General features: G+C 48.5%; 1 protein-coding gene across 2 annotated transcripts; it reads left to right on the top strand.

Annotated features, from left to right (window-relative positions):
- Positions 1-3,283: 3,283 nt before the first annotated feature.
- On the top strand, positions 3,284-18,654 carry ANKRD35 (ankyrin repeat domain 35). Of its 2 annotated transcripts, XM_068966039.1 has the most exons (13): positions 3,284-3,322; positions 8,740-8,870; positions 9,926-10,014; positions 10,388-10,452; positions 11,458-11,515; positions 11,708-11,778; positions 12,083-12,189; positions 12,818-13,002; positions 13,619-13,656; positions 13,812-15,821; positions 17,423-17,512; positions 17,747-17,812; positions 18,595-18,654. In XM_068966039.1, the coding sequence occupies exons 1-13, from the start codon at positions 3,284-3,286 to the stop codon at positions 18,652-18,654; spliced, it is 3,009 nt and encodes a 1,002-aa protein (XP_068822140.1). The 2 variants fall into 2 exon arrangements, with proteins under 2 accessions (XP_068822140.1, XP_068822141.1); XM_068966040.1 differs by lacking the exons at positions 8,740-8,870; positions 9,926-10,014 and having other exon boundaries at positions 3,284-3,316; positions 10,426-10,452.
- Positions 18,655-18,927: the final 273 nt, after the last annotated feature.

The raw sequence follows: 18,927 nt of genomic DNA on the forward strand, positions 1-18,927 counted from the left end.
TTCTTGAGATCTGGTGAGAGGGTTTATTTTGACTTATCTCTGACCTTTTACAGACAGCATTGTCTCTGTTTCCTAATAAGGTGGACAGTTTATTAGATGGTCAGAACAAATAAAGTTCAGTATCAAATGACTTCTGATTCTTCTTGAGTTCCCTGGGATATAGACTGCTCACAAATTGTGAGTGGTGGAGCCTTGATTCACCTGAGACCCTACACAGTAGAGTCCCTGGAAGATGAAGTTATGAAGGATTTGAAGTGATTTCTGTGACTCTCCTACTGGAGATGTGCCCTAGCCTCCTGCAATCCTCACCTGCTTACGTGAGCATACAGTGTGAAATGTGTAGGTTTGGTTTGGTAAGCACATAGGCCTAGATTGAAATCCCAGGTCTGCCATTTATGAGCTATATGGCCTTGAGCAAGCCATGACTAGCCTGAGGTTCAGATAAGAGGCTGTATAGAACAGTGGTTAAGAATGAAGACAGACTTGAGTTTAAGCTATACCACTTGAAGGGCTTCCCTGGTGGCTCAGTGGCAAAGAACTCATCTGCGAATGCAGGAGATGCAGGCTCGATCCCTGGTCCAGAATGATCCCCTGCAGAAGGAAATGGTAACCTGCTCCAGTATTCTTGCCCGAGAAATCTCATGGGTAGAGGAGCCTGGCGGGCTACTACAGTACATGGGGTTGCAAAAGAGTTGGACATGACTTATCGACTAAACAACATACCACATAAAACCTATTGGACATTGAACAGATTTAACTTCTCCAAGTCTTGACTTTCTTGACTTTAAACTTATTAAGGTTCAGACTTCCCTGGTGGTCCAGTGTCTAAGACGCCATACTCTCATTGCAGGGAGCCAGGGTTCAATCCCTGGTTAGGGAACTAGATCCCCCATGCTACAAGTAAAGATCCCACATGCTGCTACAAGGACTGAAGACCCTGCAAGTCAGTTAAGACATGGCTCAGCCAAACAAATATTTTAAAATAAATGTATTAGGATTGTGAGAACTAAATGAGGTGATTCAAGTAAAGTGAACATATATAGTAAGTACTCAATAAATGGTAACTAGTTATAAAAATAATTTGTTATAAGATAACCTACCTTACATAACCTGCATTGTGAGGACTGAGGAGGTATATGGAAGCACCAAGTGATGCTCATGATCTGGTGACTTGCCTGCTCTTCACAGACTCTCAAGATTTGTTTTCCTATGTGTTATTATCTCCTGCCACTAAATCTTACCCTATGCCTCATCCCCTTTGAAATAAGCCCTCAGGTCCAGAAAGATGATAATTAGGTGATTAACTTAAGGTTCTAAAGGTAGAAATCCGATTGATTAGATTTCTTTAGACACCCAGAGTTTTTCTGTTATCCTCACGGTACATGGGTTCTTCAGCAATGGGCTTCTAGAGACCATGTCTCTGTCTTTGTTGCCTAACCCTGAGAATAGTGGCCATTCTAGCTTATTAGGCAGGGACAATCATTCTGTGGCAAGCTGGTGTTGTTTTGTAGCTGGAGGATCCACGGTGGCCCTCAGCACATAGGCTATCGTTTCATCAACCTTTGTGGAGCACACTTTCTGGGTCAGGGACTGAGGCCATGGTTATGTTGACAGATTCCCCCTCCTTATCCTGAGTCAGCCCACAAAGGGAGTTGGATATCCTCAAAGACTGGTTCATCTCATTCTCTCTCCACATGATTAATATTTTTCTCCACCTAGAGATCCCTCTCCTCTCTACTGCTCAGCTCCAGGATGGGACTTTCTCTAACTCCAATCTCTTCTTCTATAAGCCTGTTACCTCTTCCCTTTGAAGCACAGCCAGTTTGAGAAGCAACTGTAGAACAACAGGCTTGCCTCAGACACACAGAAAGGTGTTGCTTTCTTCTCATTGTTGCTCCTTTGTGCCTTCATTCATTACTTTGTTTATTCACTCATAAGACGTTAAGCACCTAATATGTGCTAGGCAATGAGAATAATATAAAATGCAGCCTCTACCATCAAAGAGCCCAGTCTAGTAGGGGAAACAAGCATGTAAACAAATAATGGCAAATACAGAGAGCTTGTTGCTAGACAATAGTCGCACACAAAGAGTGTGTCACATGCAAGAAGCATACTTTTTTTAGGTGGGGTTGGCAGGACTTTAAAAGTTTACAGAAAAAAAATTTTTGTGTCTTGAGGGGCCACCAAATGTGAAGGACCACCAAGTGTGAGAGGAGATAATCCAGGGAGGATTAATCACCAGTTGAAAAGGGAACTGTAGTAGATTAGAACAGCCTCAACATTAGGTTATTTGTGAAAGTAGTGAGAGATGAGACTTGAGAAGGTAGGGTGAGGCTTCTAATAAACCTTGTAAATCACACTGAGAACTCAGCTTTATTCTGTAGACTTTCCTATGCACTTGAGTGTGCTTTTTTGGATGAAGGAGAAGAGACAGGTAGACTGGTTGCAACTGACTAAGCACAAACTGCTGAGAATCTGAATTTAAAGGGCAGTGGAAACAGTGAAGACAGTTTTGTGAGTATTTTTGTGGAACGGGATGCTGAGACAACAACAACAACAAAAAACTCCTTCCTTTCCCTATGCCTTTTTCTAATTTAGAGATGTGTTAGGATATTAAGCCTGGTCCCCCGTCTTCAGGTTGCGGTGGGTCATCCTGCTCAGTCCTTGGCTCGTACCACAATCTCCTGCCGTTTCCAAAACCCTCTCTTCAAACCCTTTTTTGTGCCTGGGTTTTGGGCCGGGGAAAGGAGGGAGGAAGCAAAGGTCTCTGAATAGAATCAAATCGTCGTCACGAGCGGTTAAATGCGACAGTTGCTAAGATCCAAGCAGACGCGGAGAACCGTGTGTTGGTGCTCGGAAGGGCGGGCCCGAGGCAGGGCTTGAGGGCGGGCCCGCAGCGTGGAACTGCGGGGAGGGGCGGAGCCAGGGGAGGAGATTTAGCTGGAGCCGGTGGCGTCCCTTTGGGGATTGAGCAAGTCAGAGCTGGGAGCGGGTTCGGTTTGGGAGAGCGAGGTTTGAGACCAGGCCCACTTCTCGGGCGGAGACTGCAGGACTTCGGCCTCCGCAAAGGCCGAGCAGACCTGGGCGAGGGGCGGAGTTTTAAGCCCAGCCCTCGGGTTCTAGTCTCTGATTGAACGCGGTAGGTCTTGGGGCGGGTCTGGGGCGGATCCCGTTCTGCATTTGACAGCTCTCTAACACAGCTGCCGCCGAGTCCTGTGGGTTCAGGAACCTGTGGCCCGGCTCTCCGCGCGTCCCCGTTCCCCCCGTGGCCCCGGCCCCGGCCATGAAGCGCATCTTCTCCTGCTCCAGCTCACAGGTGGCGGTATGTTCTAAAATGTCTGGGAGGCTGGGCATGGGGCTGGGGTCCAAGCCCTGTGGTGACAGAGTCCTGAGTCCCGACTCCACGCATCATGGCCTTTTATCTCTATCCGTCTTTCTAGCTCTTCCAATCCCATAGTGCAGCCCTCCAGCCCTGCCTTCCTCAAAACCCTGTCCCTTAACCTCTGACTTGCCTTCCTAACCTCTGCCCTCCCCAAGGTTCTTTCCCTTGACCCTTTCTTTCCCTCCTAGAATCTACGCCCCAACTTATGATATGTTCCCTGCAGCCCCTGGTTCTCTCGTAAAGGCGCTGTTTTCTACTTCTACCCTGTTTCCCAGTACTGAACTGCCATCAGGCGTTTGTCCTATCCCCAGCCTGGGCTCAGCCCCAAGCTCCTTTCTATCTCCCCTCACGACCCTGCTCTCCTCTATGGTCCTATCCTTGCTCCCAGTCCAGCAAGTACTTGCAGCCCTGTGCCTTCCCTAGCCCTTCTTTATAGTGTTCTCTGTCCTTATCCCCATCTTACCCCATAACCACTTCCACTTCCATTCTCTCATCGCCACCACTGGCTCTCAGACAACAACACTCCAAACCTCTTTCCAGCTGGGACTCCCATAGCAGCAGCCTTCTCCTGTTCTCCCTCTTCAACCTCTCCCCGGCTCTGTCCAGTGGTGGTTCAGCTCCCCAATCTCTTTGTACCTGCTCTCTGTGGGTTAATCTTGCAGTCCAGTCTGGCCACACTGAGAGGCACTGCCAGAGGAGACACAGTTGCCTGGCTGCTCCCCAAGGAGTGGGTAAATTGTCCGCAGATTCCACTCTGGCCAGTTCACTGCAGTGCCTGGTCATCAGACGGGTTCTTGGGTCAGTCAAGGCCTTTTGCCTGCTTCTCCCCAGAATCTTCCTTCATTCTAAACCCTCACCCAGTTGTTTAGGGCTTGTACTCTGCTTCCTTTGACTCAGCTGGGGAACGGTGATGGTAAGAGAAGAAGAGAATAAAGTGGATTCACTCTGAGAGTTCCTAGAAGTCAATTCCCTCCCTTGACTCCCAGAACAAAGGTTCTCCCAGAACAGGACACAGGGAGAAAGTCTACAGAAGGGAGTGGCTAAGGGAGGGTATAGGTGCTTCTTTTCTGAAGATCTCTTACAGACAGACCTCCTATCAGGGGATGAAATTTTCTGTGGACGCTGAGATGGTGGCTCATTTAGAAATAATGTTGCCAACTACCTGTAGTAACATTGCTTAGCCTAACTTGACTTAGTGTTGTCATTCATTGAGCAAATGTGAAAAATGCTCAGCTTCTTCTGCAGGTCACAGAAATCTGAAAGCAAGCTATGAGACAAGAGTAGGTACTCTGTTGAGGCCTGTTCTCATCCCACTTACGTTTGCTTCCCCATTAGTTTCCATGCATTAATCAACCAATCAAAAGGCATTATTGAATCACTATTAAAGGTACCAGAAACTGAGGCAACCCAGAGTGTCTTAACTCATGATGATTTTCTTATTCACATGGACTCTTCTTTAGTTATTGAAAGTCCTCCACATTGCCCTTCCCTTTCAGGTTTGTGGAGCCTGCCTCTCCTTAGGAATGGGGAAACTGTTTCATTCTTCCTGATTCTCTAGTTGTTGGTCCATGCCTCCTTTTCAGGAAGCTGGGGTGAACAATGGGGTGAATATTGAAATTGGAAAGCATCCCTCTGTCCTTCATCCCAGCTGTACAGAGGTTTGGCCATGAAGAATTTCTACCCATTCTAAACTCTTCTTAGTACAACAAGATTATAGGTAGCAAATTAGATGGATTTAGAACTACTTAGCTGAAAAGAAAACTGTTTCCTCAGTCAGGGTAGGGATCCAATAAGATTGAAAATAGACTAGTTTAAGCTGTAAATTGTTTCCTCATGAAACTTCCCCACACTTCTCATGATAAATTCCTCCACTCCCTGGGTGGCTAACCACTCCGAACCAGTTTGTCAGAGAAGTAGTGTCACAGCCTTCCTGACCACTCCCAAAGCCTAGCTTCCTAGTCATGGTAGAAGATTGCCCCTTTCCATCCTCTCTCCAACCCCTGGGTTCAGTGTACCCTCAGACTGAGATGAGAACTGAAGGATCAATATGCTCATTTAAAAATTAATCTAAGTCATCCAGAATACATATAGGAAGTTCAAGAAACAAACAAAAACTTAACTCCTATGATCTCATTTTGTTTTAGTCCCAAGGAGTGTCTTCCATGTTAGTGTTGTAGGCAGTAAACCAGAAAATAGCTTTAAATCATAGGCACTGAATCAAGTTAGAGAAATATCAGTTGCATTTTATTAAAAAAACTATTTATTTACTTATTTGGCTGCATCGAGCCCTTGTTGCAGCATATGGAGTCTTTGATCTTTGTTGAGGTGTGCAGGTTCTTAGTTGTGGCATGTGAACTCTTCGTTGTCATATGGGATCTAGTTCCCTGACCAGGGATTAAACCTGGGCCCCCTGCATTGGGAGCACAGAGTCTCAGCCACTGGACCACCAGGGAAGTCCCTCAATTGCGTTTTAAAAATTGAGGGTCAACTCCTGGTTTCTACAGGGCAGAAAAACCATTTCCTTTCACCCATCCTACACAGCGCTAGCCATTCTCTCTACTGTTGGCGTGTTTCATCTTCATAGGACACTCATGGGCACACAGCCAGAGATAAGAAGAGGCTGCAATTACTTCTACAAAGGCACCCCTAGTCTTGGCTACAGAAATACAAAGCGTATCCTTGTTTTCAAGTCTACTAATTAATTTGGTGATTGCTCCCTTGAGGCCGTGATGGTTATTCAGTGCCTCTTTCCCAAGGTGCTGGGGTGAAAAATAGACTAGATCTTGCAATTCAGATTCAGAAGCATCTTTCTCTGTGTGTGTGTGTGTGTGTGTGTGTGTGTGTGTGTGTGTGTGTGTTTTGCCACACCATGCAGCCATATGGGATCTTGCTTCCCCAACCAGGGATTGAACCCATGCCCCCTGCATTGGAAATGCTGAGTCTTAACCACTGGACAGCCAGGGAGGTCCCTCTCTGTTCTTCTTCACCCTAGCTCTGCAGAGGTTTGGCCATGAAGAATTTCTACCTATTTTAAATTCTCTTGGTATAACAAGATTATAGAAAGTAAATGGGGGTAGATTTTAAAACTATCTAGCTGGAAAGAGAATTATCTACATTGCTAAGAAATGCCATTACCATCTATACAGCTTGACTATTGGCCAGTAGGAGCAACAGTCCTTCCTCCCACTCCCCTGGATGGAGAATTCTGAGCCCAGGAATATCCAAAATGTGCCCAGCAAGTTTGAGAAGGACAGTGATTAGGACTAATATTTATTGTGTACCTCCTATGTGACAGACAGAGCTAGGTGCTTTATATAGTGTTATTTTATTAGGAAACTGTGGTTCAGAGAAGTTGTTACATGCCTTAGTTCACAAGGATAGAAAGTGTTAGAATCATAATTTTAAACAGAGAACTTCAGATTGAGGTCAGCTAATGATGGTGTCCTGTGGTGGAGGTGTAGTTCTAGCTCTCTGCCTTTTATGAGGGTGCCATAGCCCCCAGGGGACGTTGGATAATATGTTATTACATCTCAGTCTGTTGAGCAGTCATTTTGCTTATTTTGTCCTTTGAGAATTAACCTGTTTGGAGACTCTTCCTCTTGCAGGGATTAGTGTCTGAACGTGGGTGGCTTTACCCTGAAGGCGGTCTTAGACTGTTTATTTGAAAATAAATAAACCTTCCATAGCTCTGTATTAATATGACCTGGTGGTGAGAACTAAGATAGGGCATCCGGTGGCCTGGGTTCTAATCTCAATTTTACCACTATTCTGTGGTGTGCCCCTGGACAGTTATCTAACCTCAGTGCACTTCAGTTTCTTTTCTGTCAACTAGATAAAATAATATCAGCCCTAACTACTTTCCAGGAACGTTTAGAGGCTAATTGAAATAGCACTTAAAAGGGCTACAAGGAATTACCTCAGGAGTGTTACCTCAGAAGCCACTTACCTTAGATAATTTTATGGTGTCGGCATTTAAAATCTTTCCTGTTCTTGATTAATAATTTGCCCTGGCTATGTAAACAGTATTTGAAACTGAGCTGGCTTCCAGAGACTCTATTTTCCCCACTGCCTCCTATAGCTTCTTTCTTGTTTCGATCACACCTCGTAAAATGCAATGTGCCACCACCAATCCCCCACCACTTCCTGTTTTTTTTTTTTTAATAAGGATGCCATATACTTGTAAGGCTTTTTACAGTTTACAAACAGATTTTATATACATTAGCTCATTTCATACAACATGATGAAGCAGTAATTAGTTTCCGCATTTTATAGATGAGGAAACAGGTTAGAGGGGTTCAATGGCTTACTCTAGGTCACATAGCTGAGGAAGTGGTCGAACCAGGCCCTGAACTTAGGCCTGCTGACAAATATTCGCCTAGGGCTCTCGTCACCATTCCACAGATTTCTGTATCCTTTCCTCCTTTCCTTTCTCTTCTCCGGAGCAAACAAGGCTTTTCTAGGCTTTACGGCCCTGGGTGCTTTTACACAGCCCTTTCATGCCCTGTAATACTTCAATTATTGTAATTACCCCACCACCTGAAAGAGTCAAGCTGGCATAGTAGAACAATGCATGCCCAGGTGTGGCTCTTGTCTGGAACAGCTGCTCTCTGCCAGGAAAATGAGGAGGGATGGCAGGGTGGAGGAGGGCAACTGTCTCTTCTGCCTCCTCCATGGCTGGAGACCTATCTTGGCCTTTTGGTTGGTGTTGCCAGGGAAGGGGAAGAGGGACTAGCCAAAGGGCCTGGGTATGAGAACGGAAAATGGTAACTTTGTGCTTCTTTTCCAAGTTTTGCACCCCAAAGCCAATGGGTAGAGATGGTATGGCTAGGTACTTAGACTCCTAACTGTGACCCAAAGCTAGGTGCCTTGGTTTCTCAAATATCTGAGAACAAAAAACAAAGCAGCACAGGGGATTGAGAGGCAAAGTGAACCCAAGTCTGGAATGATCAGTTTGGTTCAGTTTGCTCCAGCAAGACCTAACGACCAAAAGGGAAGGAGTCAAGGCTAGGACTGCTCAGAGGTTGTGCATCTAAAAATAATCAAAATGCTGATAAAAAAAAAAAAGACATTTGAAATACTAGCTTTCAGGACTCAAACAATGATTTTTAATTCAGTACTCCAAGCCCCTTTTGGTCCAGAGCAGGCAGTAACTGGCAGTAGGACTCAGTGGCATGTGAGTTGGTGAGTATTCCGGCCCAACTATGAAGCATTCAGTGACCTAGGGTGAGTGACTTGTGGAACACTGAAAGGACCTCAGGGATGTCCCTTTTCCCTCGCTTGGCCTCCTAACCATCTTTTTTTCTTCCTCGGCTCTATCCCCACCTCTTAGATTCTCACAATGTGTTGCTCTGGTCCAGGTGGAGAGATGGAACCGCCGTGATCAGAAGCTGCTGGAGGCGGTGCAACGGGGGGATGTGGGACGCGTGGCTGCCCTGGCCTCCGGGAAATCTGCCCGACCCACTAAGCTAGACTCGAATGGCCAGTCCCCGTAAGTAAGTCCTCTTGATCCCCACCTTGGTATGTGTGTCATGTTCAGTTGCTAAGTCGTGTCTGACCCTTTGTGACCCCATTGACTGTAGCCCTCCAGGCTCATGGGATTTCCCAGGGAAGAATACTGGAGTGGGTTGCCATTGCTTTCTCCCCCTTGGTATGCAGTTCTCTTTAAAAACCTCAAACCTGAATATGATGTAAGACTAGGAAACATCTATAACTTCAGAGCCCTTTTTTCTTGTCTTAATTAGCAAGTATATCAATAAATCTTCACTACTTCTCAAGTGCTGCACAAAGTGAGAGAAGAAGAGATTGTCCTTGAGGTCCTTACACCACATGACCCACATCAGCAAAACTGACTGAGAAAGGAATAAAGCCATGAAATAAATGGAAAACTGAAACATACACTAAGTAGGGTATTTCTTCATTGCACAAGTTGGAGGGCATGTATGCTTGAGGCACTAGGAGTACTGTGGTGGCCATGAGCATCATGTGGCTGGAAGAGGTGATTAGTACAAGAGGGATAGTATTCCTTGTCTCTGCCCAAGTCAGCCTGCAAATGTCCAGCCCTCTGCTCTGGCCAACTCTTTCTGTGACATTTCCAGTCTGCTAAGGGTATTGAGCTCAGAGTGACAGATAATTGTGTGTTCCCTGGACATCCTGAGATACTCAGATTGCTCAAGACCCATAGCTCTTCTTTCTACCTTTGCTTCTAGCCTCCTCTGATGTTATAACAGTAGGCCATTTACATAAGCTTCTCTTTCTCAGAAAGTCAGGCTAAGGGAGCTTTCCTTTCTGCCTTTGGAATTGGCTTTGGGTTGATGGAGCATAGCAGGCAGGGCTTAGAAGATTCTCCCAGGTGGGGAAGATCCCCTGGAGAAATGAATGGCAACCCACTCCAGTATTTGTGCCTGGAGTATCCCATGGACAGAGGAGCTGACAGGCTACAGTACATGGGGTCACAAAGAATTGGACATGACTGACTGAGTAAAACCATTCCTCATCTTTATGAGGCCCCTTTATCTTTCTGCCTCCTGGCCTTGACTCTGGCAGGTTTCATCTGGCTGCCTCCAAAGGCCTGACAGAATGTCTGACTATACTACTTGCCAATGGGGCTGACATCAACAGCAAGAATGAGGACGGTGAGTTAGACTGAGCCCTGGGTCATGCTGCTTGCTTTTCCCTTTATAGCAGCAGTGAGGGGCTGGGGTGTGGCAGTGCTGGGCCCTGCTGGGCGTTCAAACTGTAGTCCCCTCTGCTTCTCTCCTTGTAAGTCCCAGCCAGCCTGCTTTCAGGGGTTCCCCTCCTTGCAAGCTGGGCCTACCTCACTCTCACTCCCACCTCCACTGTGGGTACCAGGCACTTGGGGAACAGGAATTTCTGGCCCCATGTGGCTGAGAGTTTCTCTCTCTAATCTCCCTCTGATTATCTGTGCGTCTCTCGCCTTCCCTCCCTGTGAGTCATCAGCATCCATGGGGCCACCTACCCGCTTTCCATGCTTCTTTCTGTTTCTAGGCAGCACCGCCCTGCACTTGGCCACCATTTCTTGCCAGCCACAATGTGTCAAGGTCCTGCTGCAGGTAAGAGAGACCCCTGATACTACTCCTGTGAAAGGAAGAAGTGGACCCAGAGACTCCTGACTTTGTCTTGTACTCACCAGCAACATTTGGTCAAATGTACCCCTCACATCCCCAGTAAGAGAGCTGGTAAACTCTCATTCATTAATTCGTCAGTATTTATTTAATATCTGCTATGTGCAGGCACCCAGCTTAATGTTGCCCTCCAGGGCAATCAAAAAGCAGCATTGCTAGGGACTGACACCCAGTCAGTCAATATGTGTGTATTGAGTTTCACCATTGGCAGAGCCACTGCGGAGACTGACTGCTGTGATGATGGGCGGGTGGAAGGATGGCAGAGGTGTTCATGTTAAACCCAAAATCTGCTGTCTGTTCTTGAGGAGTTTGTAGTCTAGGAGTACAAAGAGAAATATACATGTGAAATGACATGTGGACAGTTCAGAGATAAGCTTCTCCAAGTTCAAAAGGCCCAGTTCAACCAGGCCATTGTGCCAATGGATACTCTGCTTTGTTCTTCCTAGCTCTTTCCAAGATTCTCATTTAGGATCCTAAAGTACCAGACATGGACTCAGGCGTTATTGTCCTTAATGTGTTTATTTACCTATAATCTGATTTTTCTTAGGCCCTAGGTTTATCAACCAGGGCTGAAATTCAAGGCTGCCTATAGTCTGCAAGGAATAAACTAGACTTGCCTAGTAGTTGGGCTTCCCTGGTGGCTCAGAGGTTAAAGCGTCTGCCTCCAATGTGGGAGACCCCGGGTTCAATCCCTGAGTTGGGAAGATCCCCTGGAGAAGGAAATGGTAACCCACTCCAGTATTCTTGCCTGGAGAATCCCATGGACGGAGAAGCCTGGTAGGCTACAGTCCACGGGGTAGTCGGCCATAGCCATGATCCCTCTGCCCCTCCCTATACTACGATAAAAGCTGGTTATATAACAGATACAACAGGGTGGGAGATGACAGTGTTAACACCATGCTCCATGCTGATTCTCTTTGTGACTGTTTGCAGCATGGTGCCAATGAAGACGCTGTAGATGCAGAAAATCGTAGTCCATTGCACTGGGCAGGTGTGTGCCAGGGTACTAGTGGGAAATGGGGCTGCTGGGACCAGAAGGTGGGGAGGGAGGGGAGGATAACGTTTTGGGGGGAAGGGCAGGCCAGAGTTGACTGCTGAAAGGGTTGGAGAGGATCCTGCATCATGGTCTGAGAGGTGTCCTTCAGGCTTCTGCTTAACCCAATCATCCTGTAACCCTCCGTAGCCTCCTCTGGCTGTGCCTCAAGTGTGCTCCTTTTGTGTGATCATGAAGCCTTCCTGGATGTCCTGGATAATGTGAGTGTTGGCAGGGCCCTATATGAGGAGGCTGCTGCTTTCTTTGAGGTTAATTAGCCAAGGTCCATGACCCAGGGTTGTGGGGCACCACCTCTTCTTCCTTCTCCCTCTGCCCCTCCTCCTTTGCCACACAGAGAGGTTAAGGCTTATCTTCTGGAGAGTTTCCAACCCTCTGAGAAGGAGTATTTAGCTCCAGGATTGGCGCTTTTTCCTGGAGAGGTGTGGCAGCAGGGGAGTTGGTAGGACGTGCCGAAGCCCTGGTTCCCCTGTCTCCTCACGAACCCCGTTCCCACAATCTGTGCAGGATGGACGTACACCCCTGATGATTGCCTCACTGGGCGGTCATGCAGCTATCTGCTCACAGCTACTGCAGAGAGGTGCCCGGGTCAATGTCACCGACAAGAATGACAAGTGAGCCCTCTATCATCCCATCACGTAACCCAACCCTGACAATCTAAAAAGGAGCCACTGGGCAAAGTGTGTGTGTGTGTGTGTGTGTGTGTGTGTGAGATGGAGAGATTGGTCTCTGTTTTCTTGGGAACCTCCTTCCTTCCCAGTGGTAGTTCAGAAGAGCCCTCCTTGGGCTTCACTGTTTTCCTCTTGGTGAGTTAAGAATGTTTTCCTTATGCTTTCTTATTCTGCTGCTGCCAGCCCCATCCTTCTAGTGTAGATGACTCTGGAATTAGAATTAATATTCCTGGAACCACTATTTTAATTGACTGGCTTTCAAACTATGTTCTAAGACATAGAATCTGTTTACCCAGTAAAGAACTTATATAGAACCTCAACATATAAAGCAGATGAAAATGGAGCCCCTCAGATGGGCTCCCCGCTTTCTGATGTCACAGCTCCTGGAGTGACATCTGAACAGGTCTGGTCTGGCCTGATGCTTTGTCACTGACTGGTGATGATCTGTGGTTCTCCTGACCACAGTGAGTGAGAGCTGACCTTGCAACTGGATTTTTTATTTTTTTTTTTGAAACCAGGACTCCAGGATGTCATGAGAAAAGCCTATGCTCAGATTTGTCTCACCCCACAGATCGGCTCTGATCCTGGCCTGTGAAAAAGGCAGCGCTGAGGTGGCTGAACTGCTCCTGAGCCATGGAGCAGATGCGGGGGCAGTGGACGGCACGGGGCATGATGCTTTGCATTATGCCCTACGCACACAAGACAGGACACTGTGGAGGCTGCTGCGGCAGGCCCTGAACCGGCAGGGCCGAGGGGGTAAAGCCAATCCGCTTTTGTGACTCCAAGATGCTCCTTGACAGCCTTAGAATCCAAGAAGCTTCTTAGAATCCCATTTGTTTCCATGGAAACAATCCATGTGATAAATAACTGTCACTTTAGTGGAGAATTTACTTATTGCTTTTGCTATGCGATGACTCCCACTTCCCAAAAGCAAGGTCACAAAATTCTTTAATGCAACCTTGTCTCTCCCTGAAGGCAACTCTGGCTAGCACTGTTGCTAGCATTTATAGTTGTAATTGTTCATCTATTTGTGTGATTCGATGGTCAATCTGTCTCTTGCCCCTACTATACTGTAACCCACCTCCTCTGTTTTGCTCACCATTAGCTCCTGGTTTCTACCTATAACAGTGCTTATTGGCACAGTGTCCAATACATAAGTGAGTGAAAGAAATAAATGAGCCAACATATCTCTGGGACAGGGAACCAACATTGCTGGCTACTTAGGGATCCATCAAATAGAGGTGGCTTCTGGCACCAGAAAGACACATGTGGTTAAGGATGAACACTGAGGGGCCACTCCTTTCAGAGAAAGTCTGAAGCCAGAGTGTGGGCCCTGTCTCCTCTCTCATTTCCCCCATGTCTTTTCATGTAGGTCAGGGGCCAGTTCAACACCTGAATCCTGCATCCCAGGTAAGACCCTAAGTACCTCCTCCTTTTGCTTCTGACCCACCCCAGTCTTTCCCGCTGGGATGTCTCCCAGGCAGGGATCATTGGGGCATCAAGACAGCCTAAGAGAAGAAAGGCTAGCTGCCTGGGTTGATGTCACTGTTCCTTTTTCTACATAGGCCTCTCCCTCTGAGTCTCAGGTGGGTGTTCCACCTAAGAGCCCATGGAGGGCAGAGCCTGAGGAGGAGCAAGAGGAAGAAGAGGATGAGGATCCATGTTCAGAGGAGTGGAAGTGGAAGTATGAAGAGGAGAAGAGAAAAGTTTCTCAGTTGGAGCAGGAACTGCTGCAAAAGATGGAAGAGTGCAAGGCTCAAGCTACAGCTTACCTGGGCCTGGAGAATCAGATTCAAGAACACGTGCGGGAGCTGGGGCTCCTCCTGTCCCAAGAGCCCAGAGCTCCAGGGGACCAGGGCTCTAGTCTCCAGCCTGGAGGAGACGGCATGGAACAGGGTTGTGCTCTCAACCTGCTGGCTAAGCACATACAAGAGCTGAAGAAGCATCAGCAGGCCACAGTTGCAGCGGCAGCCAACCTAGTATTAGCTTCCAAGAAGGCTGAGGATTCAGTCCCAGGGGAGATCCAGTATGAAGCCCAGGGAAGGTCCCAACCAGAACAGGAGCCACCCCAGAGCCCAAAGTCTGAGACTGTAGGGGAAACTACGGGACAGCAACTGACCAACAGTGATGGGCAGGCCCTTTGCCTTGATCATACTGACCAGCTGTTTGCTGGCCGGAAGGAGAGGCCCCAGGCTCCAGGGTCTGAACCCACAAGCACAGTGGCTGAGCCAGTGGGCACAGCAGCCATGAATCAGCTCCTGCTACAGCTGAGGGAGGAGCTGGCTGCGGTGTGGCGAGAAAAGGATGCAGCCCGGGGGGCTTTATCAAGACCTGTCTTGGAGGGAGCTCTGGGGACACCCCGGGCTGAGGCTGCAGCAGCTGCCTGGGAGAAGATGGAGGCCAGGTTGGAGCAGGTGCTGGTGAGACTGGATCGAGCAAAAGCAGGATTGCAGATGAAACCCCAGGCCCCTGCCCAGGAGCCCAGAGAGGAAGCACCCAAGGCACTGCCAGGGACCATCACCCAAGAGGATGAAGAAAAGGAGAAAAGGGTCCCCGGGGCCCGGGGAGAACCTCTAGGGGCTCCTGGAGGGGACCAGATGGCAGGAGGAGGCCAGGCCAGGGGACAGCTGGAGAAGGAGGTGTCCGCCCTGAGACTGAGCAACAGTAACTTGCTGGAGGAGCTGGGGCAGCTGGGCCGGGAGCGGCAGCGGTTGCAGGGGGAGCTGCAGTCCCTGAGCCAGCGGCTACAGCGGGAGTTTGTGCCCAGGCCGGAGGCGCAAGTCCAGCTACAGCAGTTGCGGAGGAGTGTGGGGCTGCTGACAGATGAACTGGCCCTGGAGAAGGAGGCCACTGAGAAGCTGCGGAAGCGCCTGGCCTCCCAGAACAGAGGCCTCCAGGGGCTGTGGGACTGCCTGCCCCCAGACCTGGTAGGCCAGGGGAGTGCACGGGGCGCAGCCGAGCCCCTCGAAGACCTGCAGGCCTGCATCAGTGCCTTGGTGGCCAGGCACCGCGAGGCCCAGCAGGGGCTGGCTCGGCTCGAAGAGGAAAACCAGCAGCTACGGGGCTCCCCTTCCCGCCGTGGGGAGCCAGGCGTCTCCACGAAGGGCTCGGCCTCCCCTCAGGTGGCGGCTCTGGAGCAAGACCTGGGGAAGCTGGAGGAAGAGCTGCGGGCAGTTCAGGCCACAATGAGCGGGAAGAGCCAGGAGATCGGGAAGCTGAAGCAGCTGCTCTACCAAGCCACTGAGGAAGTGCAGGAGCTGAGGGCCCGGGAGGCGGCCAGCCTGCGGCAGCACGAGAAAACTCGGGGCTCCCTGGTGGCCCAGGCCCAGGCTTGGGGCCAGGAGCTGAAGGCTCTGCTGGAAAAGTATAACACTGCCTGCCGGGAGATGGGTAGGCTGCGGGAGGCGGCGACCGAGGAGCGGCGCCGGAGCGGGGACCTGGCCGCGCGCGCAGCGGAGCACGAGCGCCAGGCCAGCGAGATGCGCGGACGCTCCGAACAGTTCGAGAAGACGGCGGAGCTGCTCAAGGAGAAGGTGGAGCATCTCATCGGGGCTTGCCGGGACAAGGAGGCCAAGGTGAGCAGGCCAGCCAGCCAACCGAAGGAAGTATCAGGGACGGTTTCTGCGTGCTTAGGGTCTGCGGCCCTGAAACTGGGACTTCCCCGGTGGCTCAGCGGTAACGAATCCGCCTGCAGTTCAGGAGCCTCAGGAGGCCCCACGGTTCGATCCCTGGGTCAGGAAGGTCACCTTGAGGTAGGCATGGCAACCCACTCCAGTAGTCTTGCCTGGAGAATTCCATGGACGGAGGAGCCTGGCGAGCTCCAGTCCACGGGTCGCAGAGTCGGACACGACTGACGCGACTTCGCAGGCACGCACAACCTGAAACTATCTTTGGCCAATCAGATTTTGCAAGGACCACACAATGTTCTCCTGGGTCTGAGGGGGTTTGGGGTTGAAGCTCACTTCAATCAGAGTAGGTTTTACAAAAGAGTTTTATTGGCAAAGAGGGTGCCATGCAGAGGAAAAAAATTTGAAAACCATTGTGTTAGATACTCGAGTTTCCTAATGATTGCTCCAAAAGTGAATATAAGTCTATATATTTCTAAAAGACATGTTTTTATGAATTCTAAAAAAATCAATTTACAAATGAATTTAGTAATTCTAGAACTACTTGTGCAACGAGTGAGTTCAGACTTATTAAAATTTGTGTACATGATCAAATTTAGAAAGATTAAAAACTATAGGGAGTTACATTTGACAGAATATAATGTACATAAATGTAGAAGGAATGTTATATAGAATAGGAATCAGTGTGGGGTGGGGCTAATTAAAGAAGGAATTTTATGTTGGTGTTGAAGATGATTAGACAAATGAGCAAAAGAAAATAGTGTAGTGGGCTCTTAATTGAGATTGCCTTCATTTGAATTTCAATTTTAAAACTAACTGATTGAGGGGCTTCCCTGGCAGGCCAGTGGTTAAGAACTGGAGCTTCCACTGCAAGGGGCACAGGTTCAACCCCTAGTCTAGGAACTAGGATCCTGTATGCCATGAGCGGCCAAACAAAAAACCTGAACTGATTGACCTCGGGTGAGTTATCTAAGCCTCAGTTTTCTCATATATAAAATGAAGATAATAGCAGTTGTTATGAAGATTACATTAAATAAGATATTACAAATAATTTTGGCAAATGGCTAATACCCAGTAAAAGTTAGCTACTCCTGCCATTCCTGCCACCATTCCTATTACAGCTGGTTATCATTAACTCATTTGTGTCTCAACCTCACAAACCACAAAAACTCATCTCCATTTCCTTCAGTGATCAGCAGCCAGAAGTCGGTCAGGATTCAGTAAGGAGCTAAGAGTGTGGACCATGAATTCAGAGAAATCTTGATTCAAAATCAAATCTTGATTTCATCACTTATCAGCTGTGTGATTTTGACAAATTACTTAACTCTGGCTCCTTATCTACAAAATGTGAATGATAATCTTCCCTCAGAGAAGTATTGTTTTTCTTAGAACAGATGAGTTGTTTTGAGGATTAAATGAGACAATGTGTGTAAAAGCACATGGCAGATATTAAATACCCAATAAATGGCAACTGATCTTGACTTTGAGTGGTCCTGGGGTGGGAAATGACTGGGGCCTCACTGATTCCCTTCATTTCCTTTTGGCCTCAGATTAAGGAATTGTTGAAGAAGCTGGAGCAGCTTTCAGAGGAGGTTCTAGCTGTTCGGGGAGATAATGCTCGCCTTGCTCTACAGCTGCAGGTATGTTTGGTCCTCAGGAGATGGGCACTGCTAGAGAGGAGCGTGCAGAGTGGCAGTGATGTATTTGTGGGAGAGATTCTGGGGATCCAGAGGCCCGGCCAGGCAGTGGTCTAGGCTGAGGCGCTCAGGGACCAAGGGAGCCCACCTGCCGCAGCCGACCACTTCCCTTTGATGTTCCTCATGCTTGGGGGAGGAGGGTGAGTCACATGACCTCCCACTGATGCTCACTCCTAGGATTCCCAGAAGAACCATGAAGAGATCATCTCTACCTATAGGAAACATCTGCTGAATGCTGCTCAGGTGAGCCTGGGGGGAGGTAGAGGCAGAGAGCTAGCCAGGGGGCATTGCATTTGGCGCCTCTTCTCTTAACTGCAAAGACGTCATCTCTCAGAAAGCTGGACTTTAAATGTTCCAGTATCAGGTTTCTGGACCTCATGAGGCAGATCAAGAGTATGAATGTGAAGGGAAGAGGTGTCTGCCCCTCCTTTCCAATTCCCTGACTGAAAGGCTTTTTCCTGTCCCTATGCCCTTTCTTGGGGAGTTTCCCAGGTGGCGCTAGTGGTAAAGAACCTGCCTGCCAATGCAGGAGATGTAAGAGATGAGGGCTTGACCCCTGGGTTGGGAAGATCCCCTGGAGGATATGGCAACCCGCTCCAGTATTCTTTCCTGGAGAATCCCATGGACAGAGGAGCCTGGTGGGCTACAGTCCATGGGGTCACAAGAGTCAGACATGACTGAAGCAACTTGGTACACAGAACATGCCCTTTCAGTTTCCTCCCGAGCCAGCTTATCCCTCACCAAGGAAGAAGAGGTGGGTGGCTTGCTCCTTTATTAGGAACAATAATAACTACAAAGAATCGAACCCTTAGTTTTGTACCCGGTGCTTTGCTCCACCATATTCACAATTGTAACCCTCACAGCAGTCCTGAAAAGTCGATGTTATTATCTTCCTTGTAAAGATTAGGAAACAGCTATGGAGAAGTACTACTAAGTGAGGGCACATAGTAAGTTGCATTCTACCGCAGAAACTCTCCCTTTCATGTTCTGTTCATCTCCTTTTGTTTCTTTCCTGCTACCTACAGGGCTACATGGAACAGGACGTGTATAATATCCTCCTGCGAATCCTCAGCATACAGGAGTGAAGCAACCCGTGCCCTAAAGAATATGGGATCTCTCTGTTGTGAGTTATGGGCTCAGGTTGATGAGGGAAGGAGCCTGGGAGAAAGGGGGCTTAAGGATAGGAACTGGAGTCTCCTTTTGCCCCAGGTGATAGCTGACACTAGGGAGATAGAGTGGGACATATCTTGTGGGGGCATAGACTGTTTGAGGTGAGGTCACTTGAGAAGACATGATATGGGGAATTGCTGGGTGGAGTCAGGAGTCAGTGAGCAGATAGACTGAAGGGGCCTAACTTA

The sequence above is a fragment of the Capricornis sumatraensis genome, chromosome 2 (genome assembly GCF_032405125.1).
Source record: "Capricornis sumatraensis isolate serow.1 chromosome 2, serow.2, whole genome shotgun sequence".
NCBI classification, from domain to species: Eukaryota; Metazoa; Chordata; class Mammalia; order Artiodactyla; family Bovidae; genus Capricornis; species Capricornis sumatraensis.

Coding starts and splice junctions, on each gene's coding strand:
- ANKRD35 (XM_068966039.1), top strand. CDS start 3,284: ATGAAGCGCATCTTCTCCTGCTCCAGCTCACAGGTGGCG. Junction 3,323..8,739: donor GCTCCAGCTCACAGGTGGCG/GTATGTTCTAAA, acceptor GCTCTGGTCCAG/GTGGAGAGATGGAACCGCCG. Junction 13,657..13,811: donor ACCTGAATCCTGCATCCCAG/GTAAGACCCTAA, acceptor TTTTCTACATAG/GCCTCTCCCTCTGAGTCTCA.